Source organism: Triticum urartu, chromosome 7 (genome assembly GCF_003073215.2).
Source record: "Triticum urartu cultivar G1812 chromosome 7, Tu2.1, whole genome shotgun sequence".
NCBI classification, from domain to species: Eukaryota; Viridiplantae; Streptophyta; class Magnoliopsida; order Poales; family Poaceae; genus Triticum; species Triticum urartu.
In genome coordinates, this window is record NC_053028.1 from 106,093,517 (window position 1) to 106,116,798 (window position 23,282).

Consider the following 23,282-nt stretch of genomic DNA (forward strand, 5'->3'; position numbering starts at 1 on the left):
GCTCTCGGTGCGGCGTGGTCAACATGGTCAAGGAACGGCTTCCATCGGACGTGGACTGTACATGGAGAGGCTGACAGCTGGGTCCATGGCCGCAGCAAGGAAGTGCCTCCTTATTACGTGCAAAGTAATTATTCCTCCACCTGACAGCGGGGGCCCACCGGACGGGCCACCATATTTCACGAAAAAAACCTTTACCCCTGACTGCTGGGACCCATCAGCTACATCTTCGCATGCAAGGAAGTGTGTCCGGGCAAAAAAAACGATTCGCCCCCTGACTGCTGGGACCCACCAGCTACATCTTCGCAGGCAAGGAAGTGCCTGACAGTCAGGACCCACCTGGTCGAAGCGTACGTAGCGTTGTCATTCTGGTCGCTAACGTTTACGTACATATATACTGGTGGATGTAGAGGCGCGCACGTGTCGTAGTAGAGGCGCGTACATGTCGTAGTAGAGGCGCGCACGTAGCATGTACACATACGTACAATGGCCAGGGTGCAAGAAAGAAAATACGACCACGTATGTGTACATACGGGCGGGGTCTCAAACGCCTACTCGCGCATACGTACAGCCAGGGCTCGTGTACATGGCTGGGTCGGAACGGAGAGACATCGTCGTCATCGTGTTCATGGGGAGCCAACGGAATGCATCGTGTTCATGCGGAGGCAACGGAATGCGTCGTGTTCATCGGGAGGCAACGGAACGCGTGGGAGCCAACCGGCTGGGTCGGAACGGAATGCGTGGTCGTGTTCATCGGGAGGGCTTGGACGGAACATGCGATGGAAACGAGGCCTGGCATACTGCACAACGGAGGAAACGGACCTTCTACGTTCAGAACGGGGTCCTGTTGATCGGGAGGGGTCTGGCGTACCGCAAAACGAAGGAAACGGACCTCCTACGGTCGAAACAGGGGTCTTGTTGATCGGGAGGGGTGTGGCGTACCGCAAAATGGACGAAACGGACTTGTGTTGGAGCGCTACGGTCGAAACGGGGGTCCTGTTCATCGGGAGGGGTGTGGCGTACCGCAAAACGGGAGTCCACGGGATACTGTTCATCTCCACCGTCGACCTCCTCCAGCCTCCACGGGCTACCGTCGACCTCCTCCAGCCTCCACGGGCTCCTGTTCATCCAGCCTCCATTGCGCGCTACTCCACCGGCTACTGTTCAACCACCCCTCTACGGGCACCCCTCCACCGTCTACTATTCATCTAGCCCTCCACACCATGGGGTCCTGTTCAACCACCCCTCCACGGGCACCCCTCCACCGTCTACTGTTCATCCAGCCCTCCACCATACCACGGGGTCCTGTTCATCCAGAGGCAACGCCACCGCTCACTGTTCATCCAACCCCCCTGCAACGCTCACTGTTCATCCAATCGATCGGCTTCAGTTAGCAGCAGTAGCGAAGGAATCGCAAGATCGGGTTCAGTTAACAGCCATCGATCGATCGCTCGGGTTCAGTAACGCGTAGCCTGCAGTGCAATCTCTCGGGTTCAGTTAGAGCCCAACGCCTCGCTCGGGTTCAGTTAGAGCCAACGCCTCGCACACACGCGCGTACGTGTACGAGAGAAACGCGCATCACTCGGCCCCCGACCTCCCACCGTAACCGAGAACTACACAAAATTCCCCCCCTCGCTTCTACCACGGTTTTTTTCCGTCATGGACGGCCCAAAGAATGTCATGCAGCTGCATCTCCAGCCCGCCCAGGACGAAAAGCCCATTTTCTATCATGAATTTTTGTCATAGAAGTAGGAGCCCACCACATCTATGATGATACCGGGTTTTGTCACAACTATCGTCATAGAAGTGTCATATGTATGATAGAAAAAAATTACGTTCGGCCCAAAATGTCACAGACGTGTCTTTTTTTGTAGTGTATGAAGATCTTCAGAAGGAGCGTGATTCATTACTTGCTCAACAGATCAGCGCTACTCAGGATGAATTTGTTCCTCCATATTTGAAGTGCATTGAACGTGAAACTACTAATTCTTCACCTGAATGCTCAAATACTTCCATTGCTGCAAATTCTTCAACTGCCTCTGCTATCACTAATTCCTCATCTGAGGACATTGCTAGTATCACTGATGATGCAGGGCTGAAGGAATTGTATATGACAGGTGATAACCCACAAGTATATGGGATCACAACAGTTTTCAAGGGTAGAGTATCTAACAGTCTTCTGGGCTTCTTTCCTTCCAAAAATGAGTTCCGTGAAGTTTCAGGTCCATTGGACTCCGTTTGATTTTCCTTTTCTTCGAAACCCTAAAACAGGGTAAAAACAGAAACTGGCACTGGGCTCTGGGTTAATAGGTTAGTCCCAAAAATGATATAAAAGTGTATAATAAAGCCCATAAACATTCAAAACAGATAATATAATAGCATGGAACAATCAAAAATTATAGATACGTTGGAGACGTATCACCTGTATGTCGACAATGATCTTTTATCTTCATAACACACTGACGGTATCACTCTATCTCTCTCTAAGTATATCTCGCTCCCTGCTATGTGTCTCTAACTATGATTCTCCATGTGGAATCTCTTTCTCACACAAAAACACAAAACTTTGTCTCCCGGGGTCTCATTTCTCTCTACTATTCCCATGTGTGCCACTTGCACACCCCTCATACAGAGATGTCTTTCGCTCCTTAGATATGAGAACCTACGACTCTTCCTCTTCAATATCTCTTTCTCACACACAAACACGAACTCTGTCTCCCAGGGTCTCATATTTCTCCATTGTTCTCTTGTATGTCGCTCACACACACCCTCTCTCCCTAGAGATATCTTGCGTTCCCTCGTATGTCTCTCTAGCTATCACTCTCGTTGTGAAATATCTTTCTCTCTCGCAGACACAAAACTCCGTCTCTCTAGATCTCATTTCTCTCTGATATCTGTTTGTATGTGACTCACATGCACCCTCTCTCTATCTTTATCACACCCACACACATAACCCAGCCTTCTGATCCACTCGACTCCTATCTCTAACGCACACTAGCTAGCATCTTTATCTTTCTATTTTTCTGTTTCTCCATCAACCTTCTTTCTCGCCCTCACTCTTGATTCCTATCAGGCACACTACATATGTTTCTCTCTACATGCAGTCAAGTGCCCTCTCACACACATATATAACTTCACCCTTTGAACCACCCGACGGTCATCTCCAACACCCAAACTAGTGGATGTCCCTCTAGCTAGCATCTCCATCTCTGTATCTATCTATAGTTTCTCCTTCAACATTTCTTTCTCGCATGGAGTCTTGCTTCCTACCACCCACACTATATATGGCTCTCCATACATATGCATTTATAGGTTGGTCTCTTTTGCACAATCGTTGCGCCTCACTCCCTCTGCTCGCCATAGATGCATGCTCCAGCCCACACCACTATCTCTTAAAGACAAAAACACATGCTCAATTGTAGGGCCTTCTTCCCTGCATTCTCACATGCATGCATATTGTCATACCGATCCATCTCTCCCATGTCGTTGATCTTATGACTTATGTCTTCTTTCTTTTATCTCGATCATGCGCGCGCACACACACACATCCCAGGTATACATGTATACCTCTCACACATGCACGTTCAAGGTCTCTATGTCTCCATACGTAGTTAATTACCCTCAATCCTAATGCCACATCGAATCGTTCTCCTCTTTTGTGCACATAACTTCCGCTTGGATGGGTAAAACACACACTCACACTTAACAATCTCCTTCTAGCTACCCCCCCCCCCCCCCCCCCCCCCCCCCCCCCCCCCCCCCCCCCCCCCGCCTCTCACTCTTCCCCTATATCCCGAAACCAATAAGATCATCCCTTTGTTTAATTCCCTCCTGCATGCACCATCAATATATAGTAGTCTTCCTCGGTGTCTCTCGAACAAACACGTTCTCTCGATGTCTCTCGAACAAACACGTTCTCTCGATGTCAACTCCTCTCACGCGCACACACCTTCTCTTCCCTCTCTGCAGGCATTTTCTCTCTTGCACCCCATCGTTGGTGGCCTCTGCCATACACATCACCTCTCTATGATGAAGCCATGCACACTTAAATTACATCCGCCATAGAGGACCCCGGGACACACACAGACACACACGCACCCCTCCCCCACACACACACTAAGACTCCATCTCTCTCTCTCTCCCTCTCTCTCTCACACAAACACACACACACACACGCACCCCCCCCCACACACACACACTAAGACTCCATCTATCTCTCTCTCACACACACACAAACTAAGACTCCATCTCTCTCTCTCTCTCTCACCACACACACACTAAGACTCCATCTCACACACACATGCTCTAGGCGGAGCATTTGTTCCTACCACCCTTCATCCAACCTTACCTGTATGATAAACAATCACCTTTATTTACTTGCATAACATGGACAAATTCCACTTTACTTTAGTAGTCAACAAACTTATCATCTGTACCCTTATAAAAAACGAGTTGGCGGTGATGGTGTGCCTGCCATCTTGTAATACAGACTGTATGATCTATATCTGAGGATAGAAAGCAAACTATGATAATTTTACAAAATATACCTGCACCTCTCTCCACATCATTATCTCCCGCAACCTCATTGCTCAGCAATTAAAAAAGGAATAAGTCTCTGGAACAATCTAGCATGCATGGTGGCCGTTGCCGCCTGCCGGCGCCGTCCATCCCCATGCCTCCGCCCATTTCGACCACCAGTCACCACCACGCTCCACTCCTCCTTGCCTTATCTCTCATCTTTCATTTTTTTGATGACATTCTCGAGATACCGGTTTTCCGATAAAATTCTCGAGATATCGTTAGTTTTTACACATGGGATTACTCCTGCATGGGTCAATCACAACAGGTGTTTTGTAAAAAATGCATACTGATGTTCCGTGCAATGCACGAGAATCTTGCTTGTAATTATATAACGCAAATCACGAGCAGGAAGTGACATTTTTTTACACAACCACGTTAACATGGCCACGTAAATCACTAGCTAAATTAAATACCATTATACTTATATCCCGATGCAAAAGGTTGAGTACATGTATGAAGAGTAGAGTCGCACACATGCACTCCTCTCTCAGAATCTCTCACACACACACACCAGTTACGTGACGCCCACTTAAGCATACACGTATGTTACAATTTGTGCACCTGCAGGTACACGTGATGTTGTGCATTTATTTAAGCCGGAAGGCGAACCCAAACAGTAGCTGCATTCATTCCCCTCCCGCCACTTCTTCTCTGGTCGCCGTCGCCCGGTAGCAATGGGCCGGCCGAAGGTAACAACATACGCCATACTCCCGCCGGAGCGGCGCTATAATATGGAAATTTTAGTGGTCATGCATGCATCTTTTTGTGCTAGCACTCCTATATAAGGGTTGACCGCTCGCTTCCCGCGGACATGCGCGGGCGGTGGAAGTGGAAGGAGAAGGGAAGCGGGCTGTGGAGTAATGTTTTTTTACCACAATTTCTTAGGAAACTGAGTGCAATAATTGAGTAGTTTGGCAAACTACCAGTACTACACCTGAAACGGTTCAAAACCTATACTCCCTTGCCAGCGCGCGCTTCCCGCATGAAACGGTCAGCGTCACCCTGGAGTGTCAGTGCCGCATTAATGCCCGACCAGAGCGTAGGCGACCTCTCACTGGCGTCGGCTTTTAAGTGGCGCGACGGCCGAGAGAGCGCCGCTTCCCGGCGCACGCAACTGCTCCGCGTCGAGACTGGCCATAGGCCCTGTTTGGATCCATGGGTTAGAGTTAGTTTGAGCTAGTTGGGGCTCAAATAGCCCTAAAGTATCCAAGCATGAGGATTTAAATTGGAGCAAGTTGCACCGAACCCACCAAAAAAACTATCCCACCCAAGAGGTGCTAACTAGAGATAGTTCTCATTGGGACCACTGAAAAATCACTTTTCTCTCTCCATGAAGTGCATTTATTGTCAATCTAACCCTGTCACCCAAACACCTCTTTGGCTACAATTAGTTTAGGGTTAGTCATGAGTTAGTCTAACCTCTAGCTAAGTTAGAGTATCAAACAGGAGAAGTATAGGACATGCAAGTTGCTCAAACTATACAGGCAAATTCGTACGTGAAAGGATTTTTTTCTTTTTGAAACAGAACATGAAAGGAATTTTTTTAGAATGCTCTTGGCATGTCGCTAACATGTGATAGTTAACCGACCTCAATAGACGGCAGAAACGCCAGCCCGCCGCAATTTGATAGAGACGAGGAGGGAGAAGCGATACAGGCTGCTGGATTACTAGAGATAGGTGTCGCACGGAAGCCAAGAAATATGGTGATAGCGTGGGTTAGCCATGTACTAGTATGATGTAACTACACTGGGCTGCCGTGTTTCGTACTCTTCCAGTCCACTATGGAGATGATTGGTTAATTTTATATCGCTAAATAATATTAAATATTATGAGTGCATATGCTCCACCACGAGGTTCCTTGCTCCTTCTCGGTCGTCCGGAATCTATGTTCTTCCACTCTATTTTTTACGTGAGCTTTGTTCATCCTTTTGCCAACACGCGAGACATCTAGCATCAAGGTGCATGTGTATGCAAGGATCGTTCCATCTATATGAAGAACACGTGGGACTGGAACTACGAGACAGACATGTACCCAGGAGTGGACGTACGAACCTGAGTAATGTAGCGCAGTAAGTGAAGTAGAAAGGCACATATGGTATGAACATGTGTGGCATATAGGGTGTGTTTGGTTGCGTTCTTGTCTCAACATAGTTGTTCCCTCTTCATGCATGCTCAACTCAACACCCCTCTTCATGCATGCTCTCTTCATGCATGCTTCTAGTGTATTTGTGCTAAACTAGTGTGGACTCATGCACCCTCCATACACTCTACCAAACACTCAAAAGTAGGTCGAGAAGGGAACTCTTGGGCGGCATTTGTCTCTTACTATGTACTACCACTAAATGTTGTACGTGCAATGCACGGTGATGTTATGGAGTACGTGCCTAAGTACTCTACTACTACTATATTAGTTGGAGGCACATATTAACTTTTATATTTGTTTACATGTATGCCCCGAGACATTCCAACTAGACGTGTCTTTCTCTCCAGGCACTTTGTATCATTCATACCACTAAGTACTACTACGTGTGGTCTCCGACCCAGAAGTGGAAGAAGTGGAGACGCTCTACCACGCTATTTTTTTACGCTGGGCTCTACCACGCTGTTCATGTCCCACTCCTTTCGCTGACGTGTGGGACATCCAGCACATGCCTTGTTTGGCACCCTTCGTCGTAAGAGTTGAAACGCTAGCATTCATCATAAATAAAAAATAAATAATTATAAATCGGCAGTGATACTATCTTTTTGCGAACCAATCAGCAGTGATACTATACCACGCGGTTTCCTTGCTCCTCGATATCGGAAAGAATACTTCCGTTCGCCAACATGTGGGACGTCGACCATCCTGGTCCACTTGCCATGCACGCAGAACTCCAAGGGAGAGTCACCCAGGTCGTCGCGCCGCAGTAACAATGACTAATGAGCCGTCAAATCACAGGCCCACTTCCCACTTTGAAGTTGCTCGGACGAAGGAACCATCATGACTTCGTTGAATTCCGCTTCTTGAAGAAAACTACTGTACCAGCAGTACTGCTAGCTACAGTAGTTACTCCAATAGAGGCCTCCTTTCGTTCATAGGATAGGAATATGAAAATCATAGGAAGTGAGATGACATGCATCTCAATTCCTATAGAGAAAGAGATGCCATTTGATGCTTAGGATAGGAATTTTTCCATTTAGTCTAGGCTAATGTACTGGTAATTTGCTCTAAAAACTACAGTAGTAACAAGTAGTATTGCTACATACTCGTACTCAGACACAGACACACACACACTAACTACTAGTACTACTACTTCTCACATGTTGGCCAGACGCTGTCATTCTCCTTCCCGGCTTTGTCGGCGACACCCCATCGTGCTTGGATCCGCCGACCTCTCCGCAGCAGCGCGTGCGTACTTTTCTTTCTTGCGGCGGCGGGCCTCTCTTTTCTTGAGTGCTTTCTGACTTTTCCGCTCCCTCTGTGCGGCTTTGGCCGCCTCTTGCTCTACCGCCCTATCGTCCTTGGCATCTTCAAATTCCTCCCACATAGTTGTGAGGTCGCGAGCGGCGATGCACTCGGCACGGCGGGATGCCATCGCTTCCCTACCATTTTGTGTGTGGTCGTGGGCGGCGAGGAACTCGGCGCGACGGGATGCCATCGCTGCCTTACCGGTTAGTGTGCGGCGCGGTGGCATGAGGTTTTCTTTAAGAAAGGGAAGAAAGGGCTTGAAGAAGCATTCCAGTGAAATGATGGTTGCTTCGTCCGGTCCAACTTGGAGGCCACCTTACCACTGCTGGTAAAGGTGTGGGTTTTGTGATATGACGGGTCATGACGGCCACACCGGGGTGACAGGTGAGTCTCGACTGTAGCACCTCGCTGTGATTTGGTGGATGAAACGTGGGCCCGGATGCTTTGAAATGTCTCGCATGTAGATAGAGCGGCTAGTCATATAGGAGTGCTCAATATTGTGCACCGCGACCAAGGCGGAGAGGAAAACGAGAGAACTACGTAATTAATGCATGAGTTTAATTAGGGTAGTTTTGTAAATACGAGATACATTCCTCCAATTACAAAATGCCTTGGTTCATGAGATTTGAGATTTGAGCCCTATAAACCGGAAGGGAGGGAGTACTGCACACGGTGTAGTCTAGTCACTTGTTGAAATCTCTAGAAAGGCAAATACTCCTTTCCGGTTTACAGGGCTATACTACTCCCTCCGTCTAGGTGTGTAAGTCATCTTACGAAAACCAAATAGTCCCAAAACACTTAGGCGCGGTGCATTAACTTCTACCTTGTTTCTTGTTTCTTGACATATCAACCAATAAGAGATGAGAGGTGTGCATGCTTTTAATGACTTGCAATGGCTAGTTTATTGCATGCAATGCTATCAATTAGCAAATAAACATTGGTGACCCCAGGAGGAAACGGTGCTAAGCGCGTGGACCTATGCAGAATGAGTATCAACCAATGGATAATGGAGTTTAATTGTTAAACAATAGCAATTTTGTCTCATGCAAGAGCCTGGCTAGTACTCCAAGGAACCGCACCAAGCGAGCGTTCGCAACTGCCACGTTCGGGTTGCGCTTGGCTCTTCGCCTCTTCGAGAATACGAACAATGATGTTACTCTTACTTCTACAGTATCGAATCCACTGTTGCATGTCCGTCCACCTCGTGCGGGAGGGATAGCATGTAGCGAAAGCTTCCACTTACTGCTCCTGCCTTTGCGTCTATGACAGGTGGGCCCAACAGGTGGTTGGCCCTCCTGTCATGCAGCCAAAGGCAGGTGCAGTAAAGGCACGGGAGCTCAATCCGTGAGGGAAAGGGCGTTGTAGTAATCAAATTTCTCGGTCTTGTATGAGTTGAAGCGACACATCAAAGCACTGCACTCGATATAAATCTTTTTACACATTTCAAATGGGCTACTTCGTATGTAGGAGTAGACATATTCTGCTTCGTATGTAGTCACTTGTTGCAATCTCTAAAAATACTTATATTTGGAAACGGAGGGAGTACAACACATGCATGCATGCCGTGACTTTCCTTTTGATACTTGCATGTGTTGATTTGATGCACCTTGCCAAATTTTGACTACAAATTTAACTAACCAAATTTTCATGCATGTCACAAAAATTATGGGGCTGTTTGGATTGTGACTATGTTTGTATTATGTTGCCACATTATTTTTCCCACACTTTCCACACTTGCCTAACCTGAGTTGCTCAAATTGTTAGACACACTTTGGCTTGCCTAAGGGAATCTTGCCACAATTTTTGTGTCTATGACATGTGGGGTTGACTGCTAATAAAAAAATCTTGTCTTAGGTGTGGCTAATAAAAAAGACTTATATTTAGGAACGGAGGGAGTAGAAAATATAAATAATAATGCATGTTGGGGCAACCCACGTTTCCGCTAATTTTAGCCGTGGGCTTGTTCACAATTTTTACGAGGGGGTGGTTGTTCATTTAATGGAGGGACTTGTAGTACCAGACTTGAACGATACAAAGTGCGACCTGGCACACCGTAACACCACTTGGAACAAGCGGGTAGCTATCTCAAAAAACAATCAACAACTAAAAAACCGCGACCTGGCATGTAGTAGTACACAATTTTAAACGATTGTTTTGATGGAGTGAAAAAGGAAAACTACCCCACTACGTATATATAGGTCGGAGCCTCCGCGCTTGCTTGCTAGGGTTTCTCTATTCACACACTCTCATCCTCTCCAGATCTAAACAAGATAGGGGAAGTAACAATGTCTTTCTCCCTTCAAAAAACACTGGCTTTCTATCCTCATCGCTGGTTACAGATCCGAACGTATCCCCCTCCGCCGGTGAAGGGGAGGAGGGGCAACGTTTAGGCCGTCGTCGAAAGCGAGGGAGGAGACCCACTGCCGGCCACACCATTATCTCTGGCCGAGCGCCGGCGCGGGAGGTCCTCCGATCCCTTCGTCGTTGCCTGTGGGCGGATCCGGCCTCCCGCCGCCCACCTATCCACATCCCGACGACCTTCAGGTATATCTTCGTTCGAAACCGCCTTAGCTCTACTTCCCCAGCTCGCTACGTCGCTGCATGTGCATCATTTTCTACCTCTCAGCCCCTCTCAATCGGATGGTCCAATGTCACTTTTTTTTTCTTCTATTGTCAGAGGTAAAGCTACTTCATGGAGTCGAATCTTGTACTCCCTCCGTCCGAAAATAATTGTCATTGAAATGGATGTATCTAGATGTATTTTAGTTCTAGACACATCCATTTTCATGACAAGTAATTCCGGACGGAGGGAGTACTTGGTTCAAACAAGAAATAAAGAGGGGGTGGGGGAATTTAGTATGTACATCGGACTTGGTACAAACAGGAAGGAAAGGGGGTGAAAGTAGTACAGACTGGTCATCCAACCGGTCTCTTGGTCGAAAAGGGAAATATAGGGGTAACGCTGTACACAGTGGTATGACGAGGACTAGATTTGCTATCTACACATAGGAGTAGGTGGCTAGAGTGAACAAAAATGGGACCAACCCGGATATGTTTCTTGGATGTTTGTTTCTCGGGGCAACAAACTATGAATCACCACTTTATGCCCTTGTTTACGTACATGGTGCTGGACTGCTGGTGCACCCACTGTCCCATACCCAGAATACCGTAGGAATTGTGTTCCTACGAAAATCCTGCACCAAACCTGTGAACCGAACGCAGCCTTAGCTGTTCTTAATCTAATGTCCCTGGTAAAAATGAAGCCATGCCACTATTATAAGCCATGACAAGTTTAGCCAAATGTTTTTGCCAGTAATTGTTTGAGACTCTGACTGTTTCCTCTGTGCCTTTTTGTGCAAACAGGGCTATCCAATTCACCTGGTTGCTGTTGTGACCTTTTGGTGCACTGCACAAAACTCTTCTTAAAAGAAGTGACTTTTGTGCTGTTTAACTGGAATGTCAGAATGGAACAGTTGGTTCATTTTGGTGGAACTACACAAAGAGAGATCTGTGTTCCAATCCTCATCATCCATATTTGTGCCATAACCTTCCTTTAGGTAAGAATCTCTACTCCTAATGGAGCAGTTGGTAGTCTCCGCCGGTCAATTTTCGTCCCACCACTTTCATCCGGTTTTTTTCGTAGATTTTTTTTTGTTCTGTCCACCACCTCCCCTCCGCTAGTTTTACTGTCGCGAAATGGCGAAAGAACCAGTGGACTCCCTCGCTAGCCCTACCTCATCTCCCGTCTCCAGTCGCAGCCGCCACCACACCTACCGACTCGTGCGCATCACACCTACCCCTGCGCTCGACCACCGCGGCGGCGGTGGGGGCGGCCTGGCTCCACCCACACACTTATCCAAAAAAACGCGCGCGATCCCCTCGACCTCCGTGTTAACGCCGCCGTCGTGCGATCCCCTCGACCTCCAGGTTAACGCCGCTGATCTCCTCAAGAAGACCCCGCCGGATCTCGCCTCCACATGATCATCGGCCGTTCTGTATCGCTGCCACCGCCGCCGATCCCCTCTGGAAGACCCCGCCGACCCCGCCGGATCTCGCGTCCACGGTTCTGGATCGCCGCCGCAGAGCGGTTTCAAACCCAGGTATTTTTGATCTGGGTTTGACTCATCTCCTCATCAAGCTTGTGCCTGCTCCCACCCCCTTGGCTCGCAATCAATTGTTCGTCCTCTTGTGACCTCGCTGGCTCAACCAACGATGGAGTTCGGTCAGTCCTACCATGCGTTTGTGCGAGCTTCCCATCTCATGTAACCACCACTACACCCACTTCCTATCCCATCGTGCTTACTCATCATTGTTTCTTTCAGTTGTTGCATAGGTTAGATTCGGGTCTCCATGTGCCATCGTCTTACTTTGGCAAGGGATCTGCTTACGGAATAACCGTTCAGGTATCCAGATTTTCGCCAGATCTACACGTCTATATCTTCTCAGTGCATCTACAAGCTCATTAGTCAGTACTTTCAACCATTCTAACATGTTTCAGTTCTAGCAGCATGCAGGTGGCTCTAGAGGGGATTACGTCATAGACATGCTGATCAGGTACATGGCCGAGTCGTCCGCAACGCGGTTCTTGAATCTGCCTCCTTGAGCTGATTCGGGAGATGTAAATTTTCCGACTCCCCTTCTAATTTTCAAGATCTCATCATGTTACGAACTTGCCACTAGAAACATGATTGTTGCATTCATCCACGCACCTCTATCAGGGCATTAAGCACATATATCAGGGCATTAAGCTAAACTTAGCTTTTGAAGTGCATGTTAGTAAGATTTATAGCAGCAACAAAGCCCACAACAGTCATGTCCATGCTGATTGGTCCCTTGTATATGTCAGCAATGCATATGTTTTTGGTTTGCATTAGATTTGTATGAACTACTTAATTAGTATTGAGTCTCAATGGCATCTTCTCTTAGGAGCAGTTGATGGGGGAGATCCTAGCATTCTACATTTGGGGAGGTTTTAAATCTTTTTCTGTAGAGAAATTGATCCAATCCTGAATATTAGATTAGTCTATTTTACAAGGTTGAGAGTAGCTCAAAAGATTCTCATAGATTCTCTACCTTTGCCCTCATGAAATAATTCTAAAACCAAATAGTGATGTCAGGTGTAAATTCCATGAACAATAGTTGGTTTCTGTAGTTATTTGTCAAATTTTTCATCATAGGGTTCTAGGATTGGTGACTAAGCAGGGTTGTTTTCTTTCTTTAATACATACAGGATTAGGTCATAACAATGTATTTTTAATGATCATACCTTTAAATGTCACATGAAAATAAATCATATCCTAACTTTTCTAACCATTTTCTGTTATTTGCTTGAGGAACAACCAACATGAATATTTGTATTCAAGCTCCCAACAAAGTTACTACTGTTGTCACAGAAATATAGTTCTGTTGTATGTATACTTAATTTCCCAAGATGTAGATTTTCTTCGTATCTTACATGTCATTTTTTTCTGCTTGTGAAAAAACTCAGTTTAAAAATAGGTCCTCATTTTAAAGGAGTAACTTCTTGAACCAGCAGTAGGCATTGTGTCGGGAAGGACGAGGAGCAGGAGCATTGGTTCAGATTTTCTCTGTTGTCCTTGTGTTTGTTTACCGATTATTGGCTTGACATGAAGATTGATCATGTGCGTGGATGTCATGTGCATGTTCTTCTTAGTTTCAATACACTTTAACTGGATTATACTTCAAGTACTCCGAGTACTTGCTCTTGTGAACTGACAGTAGGTTTTTGTTTGCATTTTAACCCTTGTTAGTATGTTTTCCAAGCTACATGGCCTGTTGCAACACTCTTCGGAGTCAAACCCTTGGGTGGTGGCGACGGTGATTACGACGACGGGTTGTGGGCCTACCAGAGGGTGCGGCAGGCGGCAGTGCAAGGCGACTCATAGCGGGGCGCGGGGCCGATGCTCGCAGCAGTGGCGGGAGTGAGCATGGTGTAGGCAGCTGCCAGATGTGGTGCGGGCGGTAGTCGGCATGGACACGCAGATGTTCATCCGGGACGCACAGTGAGTATTCTCCACATGATGGTCTAATTAACCAAGATCTGGCATATACAAGAAAACACATGTTTGACACTATTTGAGATGGTCCCTCAAACAGCCACTCCGCCACACCTGCCGACCCCTGCGCAGCACACCCACCCCTGCGCTCGGCCACCGCGGCGGCGGCGGCCCGGCTCCAGCGCGCCGACGGCTGCGGCGGAGGCCCCGGAGGCGGTCGTCGGGGCGGGCGGCGCAAGGTGGGAGCCGATGGGCGCGCGGGAGTACTACGACTACCGGCGGATCAATCTACGGCGACATCACGCACAAGGCCATCCTCGTCGACGCCGCCGGCACCCTCCTCGCCCCACCGAGCCCATGGCCCAGGTCGGCCTACGCCCTTCCCCCATATACCGCAGCTCCAATTCATGTTCCTCTATTTGTTCCGCTCGATTCTGCTGGCCGTTCCCATGGTTGACGGAGGCCTGCATGTTTTCTATGCGGTGCACATGCTGAGACAATGCGTGGCGTTTGGATCGACCTGATCCGTGCTCCCGTAGCCCGTTACGTTCGTGTATGTTCGTAGATTCGGGTTGTGAGAACCTGGGCAGATTTGTTTCTGCTGTTCATTTTTGGGTTGTGTGGATTTGTTTCTCCATGCATAACGAATTACTGATAAAAATCTCCTTTCCTCTGTTAATTGGGTATGCATACGGTGGTTTGATTAATATGGCTTGTGTTCTGAATGTTAATTCAGGTGTACAGAACAGTAGGCGAAAAGTATGGGGTGAATTACTCGGAGGATGAGATCTTGATGAGGACCTCGAGGCCTCGGAGAACCCCTCGGAACAAGACGCGCGTGGGAGCTCTGCCTTGATGGGGAAAACAATGGAGTTGGTGCAGTGGCGAATGTGGGCGGGGTCGGCCATGGAGGGAGACTTGCTGGTCGGAGCAGCAGGAGCAAGAAGGTTGAGGCGGTTCAGGTTTGTCTCTATCTTCCTCCCCCTCTCTTTCCCCCCTTGTCTCATGGATGAGGTCGCTGGTGCATGCAAGGAGTGGGCCGAACACGAATCGTAGCAAGAGCAAGGAGCTGGACGTGGTTCATGGTTTGACTTTAGTTTCTATCTCTCTCTAGATCTCTAGACGTGGGTCTTTTTGTCCATATACTGAACCATGAAGTTGTAAGTTCATGTTCTTTATATTTGTACAGATATTTAACTGCATTAGTGAATGTTCTGGGTCTGATACAGCAGCTAATCTTAGGTGATTCCTCATGTTCTATGTGGATCGCATAGAAAATAGAAATCCTAATTTCTGAAAATAGACTGAATCATGTATATATTTGCAGGGCAAGACAAGAACATTAGTTGGATCCAGAGTATTGAGATTGCAGAGGACTCAACAAAGGATCTGCACTTATTCTATAAATTCAGTATCAGGTTAGTGCCTCTGTTTAGTGATTATATAGAACTACCTTTTGAACTTGCAGAAACTGAATGCATATAAGAATCGAGGACCTTTACAGTGGATGCATGATGATGATCATCCACCGAGCAGCACATCATCTTGGAAAAGCATATGCGAATTTCTGCTAGGTTTGCTTCTCCGGTTGTCCCTCCCATCAACTCTCTCAGCTCCCAAACCATTAACCCCGTCCTGGTTGTTCCTATATTTTCTTTTTGTTTTGTTTTTACCAATGCACTTTTCTTGGCATGTTTTAGTGTGTTCCTTCCTACGGCCAGCTCGACCATTTGCTCCGCATGGAGTTTTTTAGCTCAGAAGGAGCAAATAATTTGAGAATGCATTGGTCTTTTCTGCAATCTGTTGTACAGGGGGATCTTTCATGTTTTTCTGCAGTTCTTTCTTCTCTTTGGCAATTCATTTGGATTGTGTCTCTCTCAAGCTTGGGCATATTAGTTGTATGGTTGACTTTTTTTAGTAGCAGGGAGTAACTAAGTAGTTCACAAGCCAAGCATTTGTAAACTTTGATCATTTATTTGTAGAGAGTATATTACTTTTTTTTGTTCACCGTTTAGATATACATTTTGTGCTTGGCCTGCTGTATTTTCTTGAAGTAAACACTTTATTAGCTCTTTTACAGTTAAAAATGCATGCTTGCAAGTTGCAATATATAGCTGTTAATCTCATGCTCCAATCTTTAATTTGCTAATCTGATATTCAACTTTACTTTCAAGGATAAGTTGGTCAATGCAGGAAAATCTAAAAGAAAGCGACTAAAATCAACATTTGAAGGTACATCCTGTATTACGTTACTACAGAAATTAATATTGTGGTCTGTTATTGGGAATCATGAGTTTCCTGATAATGAGACCCATTAGTAAGGGTTTGTTCAGAAGGCACTGCCTATATAAATGTGATGTACTGGTGTTTTGATCGATTGTCTCTTCACCTATCTAGATTACTAAGCTCGAGCTATTTACAGAATCTTATACTTTAATAAGTACTACATTATCAATTTTGGAGTAGTAGAGTATTCATGTATAGGTATATAAAGTTAGTCATGATCAGATTCCTATATGTTATGTAGGTTCGGCATATCCTAAATAGTAGAACATAAAATCAGTGCCATGAAATATTAATTTGAGAAAATTTAATTTACCATTTCTTTCATATGAACTTAAGGAGAAGGCGCTTATTTCACCGGCTAAGGTTTCTGTTGGTTACTTCTTTTCGTCCTTCGGTTCATCAAAAAATGAAGAGGATCATGCCTTTCTGTTGGAATTGCTTTTCTGGTTTAAGCAATCATTCAGGTTATTGAAACACTCTCATGCCTCTTTTGTTCAGTCATTACTAATGCTGAGTGTCGTGTGTCTGATATGGTTTCATGAGAGTAATTACCAGTAGTGAGAGGGTTCAGATTAGGGATTACGAATATGAAGTAGATGCCTTATATATAGATGCCTAAAGATTCAAAAACTAATATTTATCTCTAATCATCCTTACATGCAAGGGGGGCACATTTCCGGAGGGCGGCGGTGTTGAAGGGACCCGCTAGCGCTGGCCAAGATCCCGATCGATGGACTCGCCTGGTCGCTGGAGCCAGATCGCGCGTCGGCTTGGGGACACCTCGGGGATGTCCACAACAGTGCGGGATGGGGACCGAGCATCGGGGCATGTGGCGGGTTCCGGTTGAGGGCTTGATCATATAACTGAATTATTATTGCTTGCTTTCTGACATTGTGACATTGAACACTAGAGTTGAATTGACTCTCTTCACAAGATTCACTTTGATACGGCCATTTTCTTAATGACAGTCTTCATGTGAAGGTTTCAAGTACTACAAATAGGAGGAGGCAGGAGTGGATGCAATCTTGATACGAAATGACACTTACGGAGCTTCTTTACCTAACATGGCCAAGAACTTTACCTAACATGGCCAAGAAGTCCGCAAAATCCAGTGAGCGTAGAGTATAGCCGGTTGGATACATATCTGTAGAGTGCATGTAGTGTGTGTGTCAGATATACAGTGGGAAAACACCACAATGCAAGTGTCAGATCCTGTTCTTGATGCAATTTTGCGACTTTATTCTGGACTGTTAAGCAATTGGTTGATGTTAAGCTGAAACTCGGATCAGTCTTGTGGCTCTTCTGTACCTATATGCCTAGATTATTTGCTAATGGTATATGAACTATATCTTCCTGTATAGGATGATCAATTGCCAGGAATAGAAAGACTATGGTTTTGATTTTTATCATGTTTTTGTGATTAGCTTCCTGGTAGACTAGACTTCCAGTTATCTGCTAGGCTAAATAATTTCTAGCTATTTTTTAACTATTGATTAGTACACATAGATGAATTAAGAAAATGCAACACATTTCTTGGATGCCTTGACTGTATGCATACTTGTGTTATATGGATGCGCTCATGATATATGCTAGATGGTGTCTTCCTTTTTATAGCTTGATTAGATGCAACTGTAGACCTTTAATTATAACTAGACATTGTGGCGAGCTCCGCTGCGCCTGGCGAAAGAACTGTAGTTTGTGGGAGACTTCAGGTGGCCTGGTCCTTACAGCCTCGTTGGTGGCCTGATTTTCTGTGTGGCTGGTAGCTTGCCTATTTTTTCTCGGGAACGGTCAAAATGAGTTGTATGCTGCTAGCTCTGGACGGGAAAATACATGGATGAACCCAAGTACATCCGCACCCACTTCGAAAGACACCTTTTTAAGTTTTTGAAAAAAACTGAAAATTGTTGCACATGTACAGCTTCACATTCTATGCGTGCGCCAAATGTTTCGAAGGATTTTTTTTGTGTGCAAAAAAGACAAAAATCTGTCTCATGGAACACTATTTTCAACCATTGAAATTTGTCTTTTTTGTGGAGGCAAAATAAAATGATGTATTTTTACAAAAGTTTGTGTCGCGCACATATTTTTGCAGAGATGTAGACGATAATTTTTTTGGAATTATTTATAACATGGCGGGATACCGAGCAAGAAGAGGAGGGTCCACTAAAAAAGAGAAGGGCCCATCGTGGGCTGGTTTTTTTTGTGTTGGGCCAGTGTGTTGAAGATAACATGGCGGACCACCATATTCCTCTCACACATATGGTCTGAATTTGGGGTAGGATGGACTGTCCAGACGGTTGAATTTTGAGAAGCCCGCTAGGCAACAGTTTCATGTCCGAACATGGTCGGGCGTACAGGAGAGAAATGAGCGTCGGACTTGGAGACGACCCTAATCATTTGTTCAATTAAGTTATATATATATCATAGCCCGTAGCAACGCACGGGCACTCTGCTACTGATATTTAATGCATGTGTTCATCTCTATTTTCCGACTGCCATGAGAAAATAATGATGTTTTTTACTAGTACACTTGTGCTCCCTCACTGACAAAACCAATTCTGAATTAGAAGGCCAATCATGTACTTGGTTTCACCAACTGGTGAGGAGAAAGAGAAACAGAGCTTGAAGAGGAAGAAGAAGAAGAATAAACAGTGCCAAGGCGATCTTGCTGAAGCCAGATGCCTCAGTCGAGGCCATTCAAGGGCTCCGGCAACGACTACCTTACATGTGAGACGATCCTCCAGGGAGCCCTTCCACTTCTGCTGTCTCACTTAATTAATTAGGAGTACTTAAGTACCACTAATTTATTACTGCCTAATTTTCCTGTTGGAGTTAAACAAATCTTTAGTAGGACCCTATACTGAATCATGTACGTGTGTATGTTTGTCTATGGAGATGAATCGTGTGGTGGAGCAGGGAGGGAATATTATTAGTGTCATGACATAATAGTGCTATTGTTTTGCATGTCAATTTAATGCCATTGGTTCAATGAGGCAATGTTTTGCGTATTGTCCATCATGAATTTGATGCTACTGTTTGAGTAATATACTAATGTCTTCCTATCCTTTCTCACTAAGCTAATGAAGGTTTCACCTTGTTCCTACTTGTGCAAACAGGGATCATGTTGTGCCAATCATACATTTTAGTGGAACTACACAAGACAATACAATGAACTTATCCCAGCCAGTGATTTAACTCTGCTGGAAGTTCTTGATAATCTTTCGATATAATCTCAGCACTGGTAAACAAGAGTGATTTCAACCATACATTTGAAGTGCACAAAAATATATATACTATTGTGTGATTCCAGTGAGTGCTTTATCATCTCTTATGGGACTACATGAATAAGGTTTTTTTTCTCAGGTTGGTACGGGCCTAAGGCCTTCATCCATATTAGTTTGTTGTCATCTCTATTTGTATCGTGCTACTGTCATGAGAAACTCCTTTATCTTTGCACGTTAAAGTTTTGCAACCTATGATCAATGGCAATGCTTTCAGTGTTGAGTTGAGCTAATTGGCACTGATTAAATAAACTAATACCTCTCTTTAACCAAGACTACTATGTTGCTAACTTTACCAATTAAGATAATGAGGGTGCTTCTATTTGTTAGTGTATGTTTCATCAACTAGTCCCACTATTACAGTAATCTCTCTCTCTCAATATATGTGCCAACAGGGATGCTCAATTTTGGTGGAACTGCACAAAAACTTTGGGTGCTTCATTGCCTCGACAGCTTCCGTCCTTTCCTGTCAGTCGCTAATCTCCGCTTGCTTTCTTCCTTTGCTGTCAGTCGCTTGGCTTATCTCGGCTTCCAGTCAATGTAAATAGTAATTGATATGCTACCTCACACAGGTTGGTACTCGTCTTTATCCTGATTATTGTGCCTGTCATATGTATTGGTAATTTGGTATTGTGCTACTGTTTGCCGATTTCATAAAGGAGTAATTTGGAGCCTGAACTCGCAGGCAAATCATTACATCGGGTGATTTCAGTAGAACTGCACAAAATGATCAGATGGACAGGTACTTATGCTGCTGCTATGTACTCCAAAGTTCACTTAGACAAGCATCGATGTTGACAAGAAGTGCCTATATTCATTTGATTATCAACCAGCATCAACCAATTGTCAAACTCCAAGTATTAGGAGAGTGAACGTCAAAAATATTGCTTGGTGCATAGCCCAGAAAAACGCAGTCCAGTATTTGGTCCCAACTTGTGCCTTTTGGTTATCGGCACATATGGCAGTGAACTATATGGCATGGAGTCTAAAGATTCCAGACAAGTTGGTTAACGCGTATATTCATCTGGCACTTAATCAGTCTGCACGCCAAGGATGCTCCATTTCAGTTGAACTGCACAAAAAATTTGGGTGGTTCATTTTCTCAACCGCCTCCTTTCTCGTCTGCAATGTGGAATTTTGGCGAGATACAGGACCAAGATGAGCCAGTAAACTAGTTGGATGAAAGTAGTGGCCAAGTTGGTCAAACCTCCCTCGGCACGAGGCCACTATTTGAGGATAAACCTCCAAGCAAAGTTCAGATTGTCTGTGCTGCCTCTTATGTACTCGAAAGTTTACTCGTACAAGAACTAATTTTAGCAAGAAGTACATCCGATTGAACACCATTTACCAGTCTGTACCCTAGGTAATTAAAGTTCGTTCATGGATCATATTGGCTGTGATCTCTATCATTTGGATGCATAAACATACTGAACATGTGTATATCTGAATCTTTTTGTGAATTATGTATGAATATTGTCGTGTGATCTATCAATCATTTGGATGCATAGATATGCTGAGCTTGTGTATATATGAATCTTTTGAGTTGTTGATAGTGAATGTTGGCTATGAATATGAGCGTGTCCTGTGAACCTGAGTTTGATATCAATGTTTACCTTTTCTGTTGTATTTGTGTGTGAACTTGTTAGTATGCCTACTGTGGGGTATAAAACGCAGGTCTCTTATAAAAGTAAAGCTGTGTCCAATTTATGTTTTCCCTTCTAATCACATTATATATATTTATATTATTACTATTATTGTATATTTTATAGAGACTTATATATACATTATAAAAACATCCCACGTGTTATTAACTTATAAAAGTAAATGTTTAACGGAAGTTGGCAAGGAAAATCCTGATTGTTTTTGACTCACACGCAAGGAAAATCCTGGTGATTGCGTACAAAAGCTTGCGAAGATTTTAAGGACCAATTTAATAATAACACGCTCATTTTTATTTTGAGTAATAACTCGCTAATTTCTTAATTATATATATAAAAAATGTGCCTCTCCTGTTTATTCTTTGATATTAATTGCTCCTTCTAACATAACATTATATATATAACGAGCCCACCTAATACGTGTATTTAAAGGAAGTGCAAATGGGCTGGGATTTCTTAGAAAATATAAATGGGCCTGATTGACGCGAAATTATTTGTTCACCCATCCCAGCAAATGGACTGTACATTCTAGAAAACATGGGTTAAATATATGCCACATTTTTGCAGGCTGACATGTGGGCCAATAGGTCGAAGCTTACGCAGGGCGTTGTCAACTTGGTCAACAAATGATTGTGTCATCCACAGCCATTGGATTTATATCCAACGGCCGGCATGCACCTTCAATCTCTCGTCTTCTTCCTCCAGCGTCGCCGGGACCGCCTAGTCCGGCCTCCGGCGGCTAGCGGCTCTGCTTAGCACGCATCGCTGCGAAGCGCTACCCCACCGCCGGCCAGGCTATCCCTCCACCCCTCGACACCTCCTGTTATTCTCCACAGACTACAGCCCCAAGCCGCAACAGAACCAGTTATAACCCTTCTCCTCCTCTCAATCTGCGGCTCCACTGCCGCGTTTTCCCATCTCCGAGTCGTTCCCGTCCGGGGCCTCGCCGTCGTCCACCGCCTCGCTGCGTTCGGTGCGGCATGGTCAACAAACGAGAGTCATCAGAAGAGGATTGTACGTGGAGAGCCTGACGTCTGGGACCCACGAGATCCATGGTCGCATGCAAGGAAAGTTCCTCCTTATTAAGCTGAAAAAAAATGTTTCCTCCACCTGATAGCTGGGACCCAACAGCTGTATTTTCGCGCGGAAGGAAGTGCCTCCTTGTTTTGCAAAAAAAAAATATTCATCCCGTTGACAACAGGGATCCGTCCGTTTTGGTGACTGACTTGTGGGCCTACTAAGCGGACGTGTACGCACGGCTTTGTCAACTTAATCAACAAATGATTCTAGCAGCTGGACCGTTGGACGTTAATCCAACAACCATGCTCCTTCTTCAACCTCTGTTCTTGCTCCTGTCTCTCGTGGGCGGCACCGCGGCTGTGCTGCCGCGCACCCGAACCAGTGAAGTTTCCCACTCCTCTCCATCTGCGACTCCACTGCCCCGCCTTCCCCATCTCCGGGTCGTTCCAGTCTGGGTGCGCTCGGCACGGTGTGGTCAACGTGGTCAACAACCGAGAGTCATCGTAAGATGACTGTACGTGAGAGGCTGACAGTGGGGACGCACCACGCCCATGGACGCATGCATGCATCGGAACGCGGCGAGGTCAACGTGGTCAAGGAACGACTTCCATCGGAAGTATACTGTACGTGGAGAGTCTCAGCTGGGTCCACGGCCGCAGCAAGTAAGTGCCTCCTTATTACGCGGAAAATAATGATTCCTCCAACTGACAGCAGGGACCCACTGGACGGGCCACCGTATTTTGCGAAAAAACGTTTGCCCCCTGACTGCTGGGACCCACCTGATGGGCCACCCTATTTCGCGAAAAACGTTCCCCTGCTATCAGCTCGGACCCACCGGAAGTGCCTCCTTATTACGCACAAAAAAATGAATACTCCCCTGGCTAGCTGGGACCCACCTTGGTGGGAGGCTGACTTGTGGGCCTACTAAGTTGACGGGAACGAAGGGCTTTGTCAACTTAGTCAATATGAATGATTCTAGATCCAGTGACCG

General features: G+C 45.7%; 1 protein-coding gene across 8 annotated transcripts; it reads left to right on the top strand.

The window, feature by feature from the left end:
• The first annotated feature begins 13,832 nt into the window (after positions 1 to 13,832).
• Positions 13,833 to 17,735, top strand: LOC125524055. Of its 8 annotated transcripts, none has more exons than XR_007290529.1 (6): positions 13,833 to 14,049; positions 14,144 to 14,409; positions 14,780 to 15,005; positions 15,371 to 15,461; positions 15,548 to 17,165; positions 17,311 to 17,735. XR_007290529.1 is itself a non-coding variant. In XM_048689131.1 (3 exons), exons 1-3 carry the CDS (start codon positions 14,018 to 14,020, stop codon positions 14,827 to 14,829), a joined length of 348 nt encoding a protein of 115 aa, XP_048545088.1. In that variant the 5' UTR covers positions 13,850 to 14,017; the 3' UTR covers positions 14,830 to 15,209. The 8 variants fall into 8 exon arrangements, 1 of the variants encoding a protein (XP_048545088.1); XR_007290528.1 differs by having other exon boundaries at positions 13,841 to 14,049; positions 15,548 to 16,275; positions 16,666 to 17,735; XR_007290532.1 differs by adding an exon at positions 15,233 to 15,285 and having other exon boundaries at positions 13,844 to 14,049; positions 15,548 to 17,735.
• The last annotated feature ends 5,547 nt before the right edge of the window (positions 17,736 to 23,282 follow it).

What these genes read in the sequence shown, in the direction of transcription:
- LOC125524055 (XM_048689131.1), top strand. Translation starts at nt 14,018, where the DNA reads ATGGACACGCAGATGTTCATCCGGGACGCACA. An exon ending in ATGTTCATCCGGGACGCACA is followed by an intron (nt 14,050 to 14,143) that starts GTGAGTATTCTC and finishes TCCCTCAAACAG; the next exon opens with CCACTCCGCCACACCTGCCG. An exon ending in CCACCGAGCCCATGGCCCAG is followed by an intron (nt 14,410 to 14,779) that starts GTCGGCCTACGC and finishes ATGTTAATTCAG; the next exon opens with GTGTACAGAACAGTAGGCGA.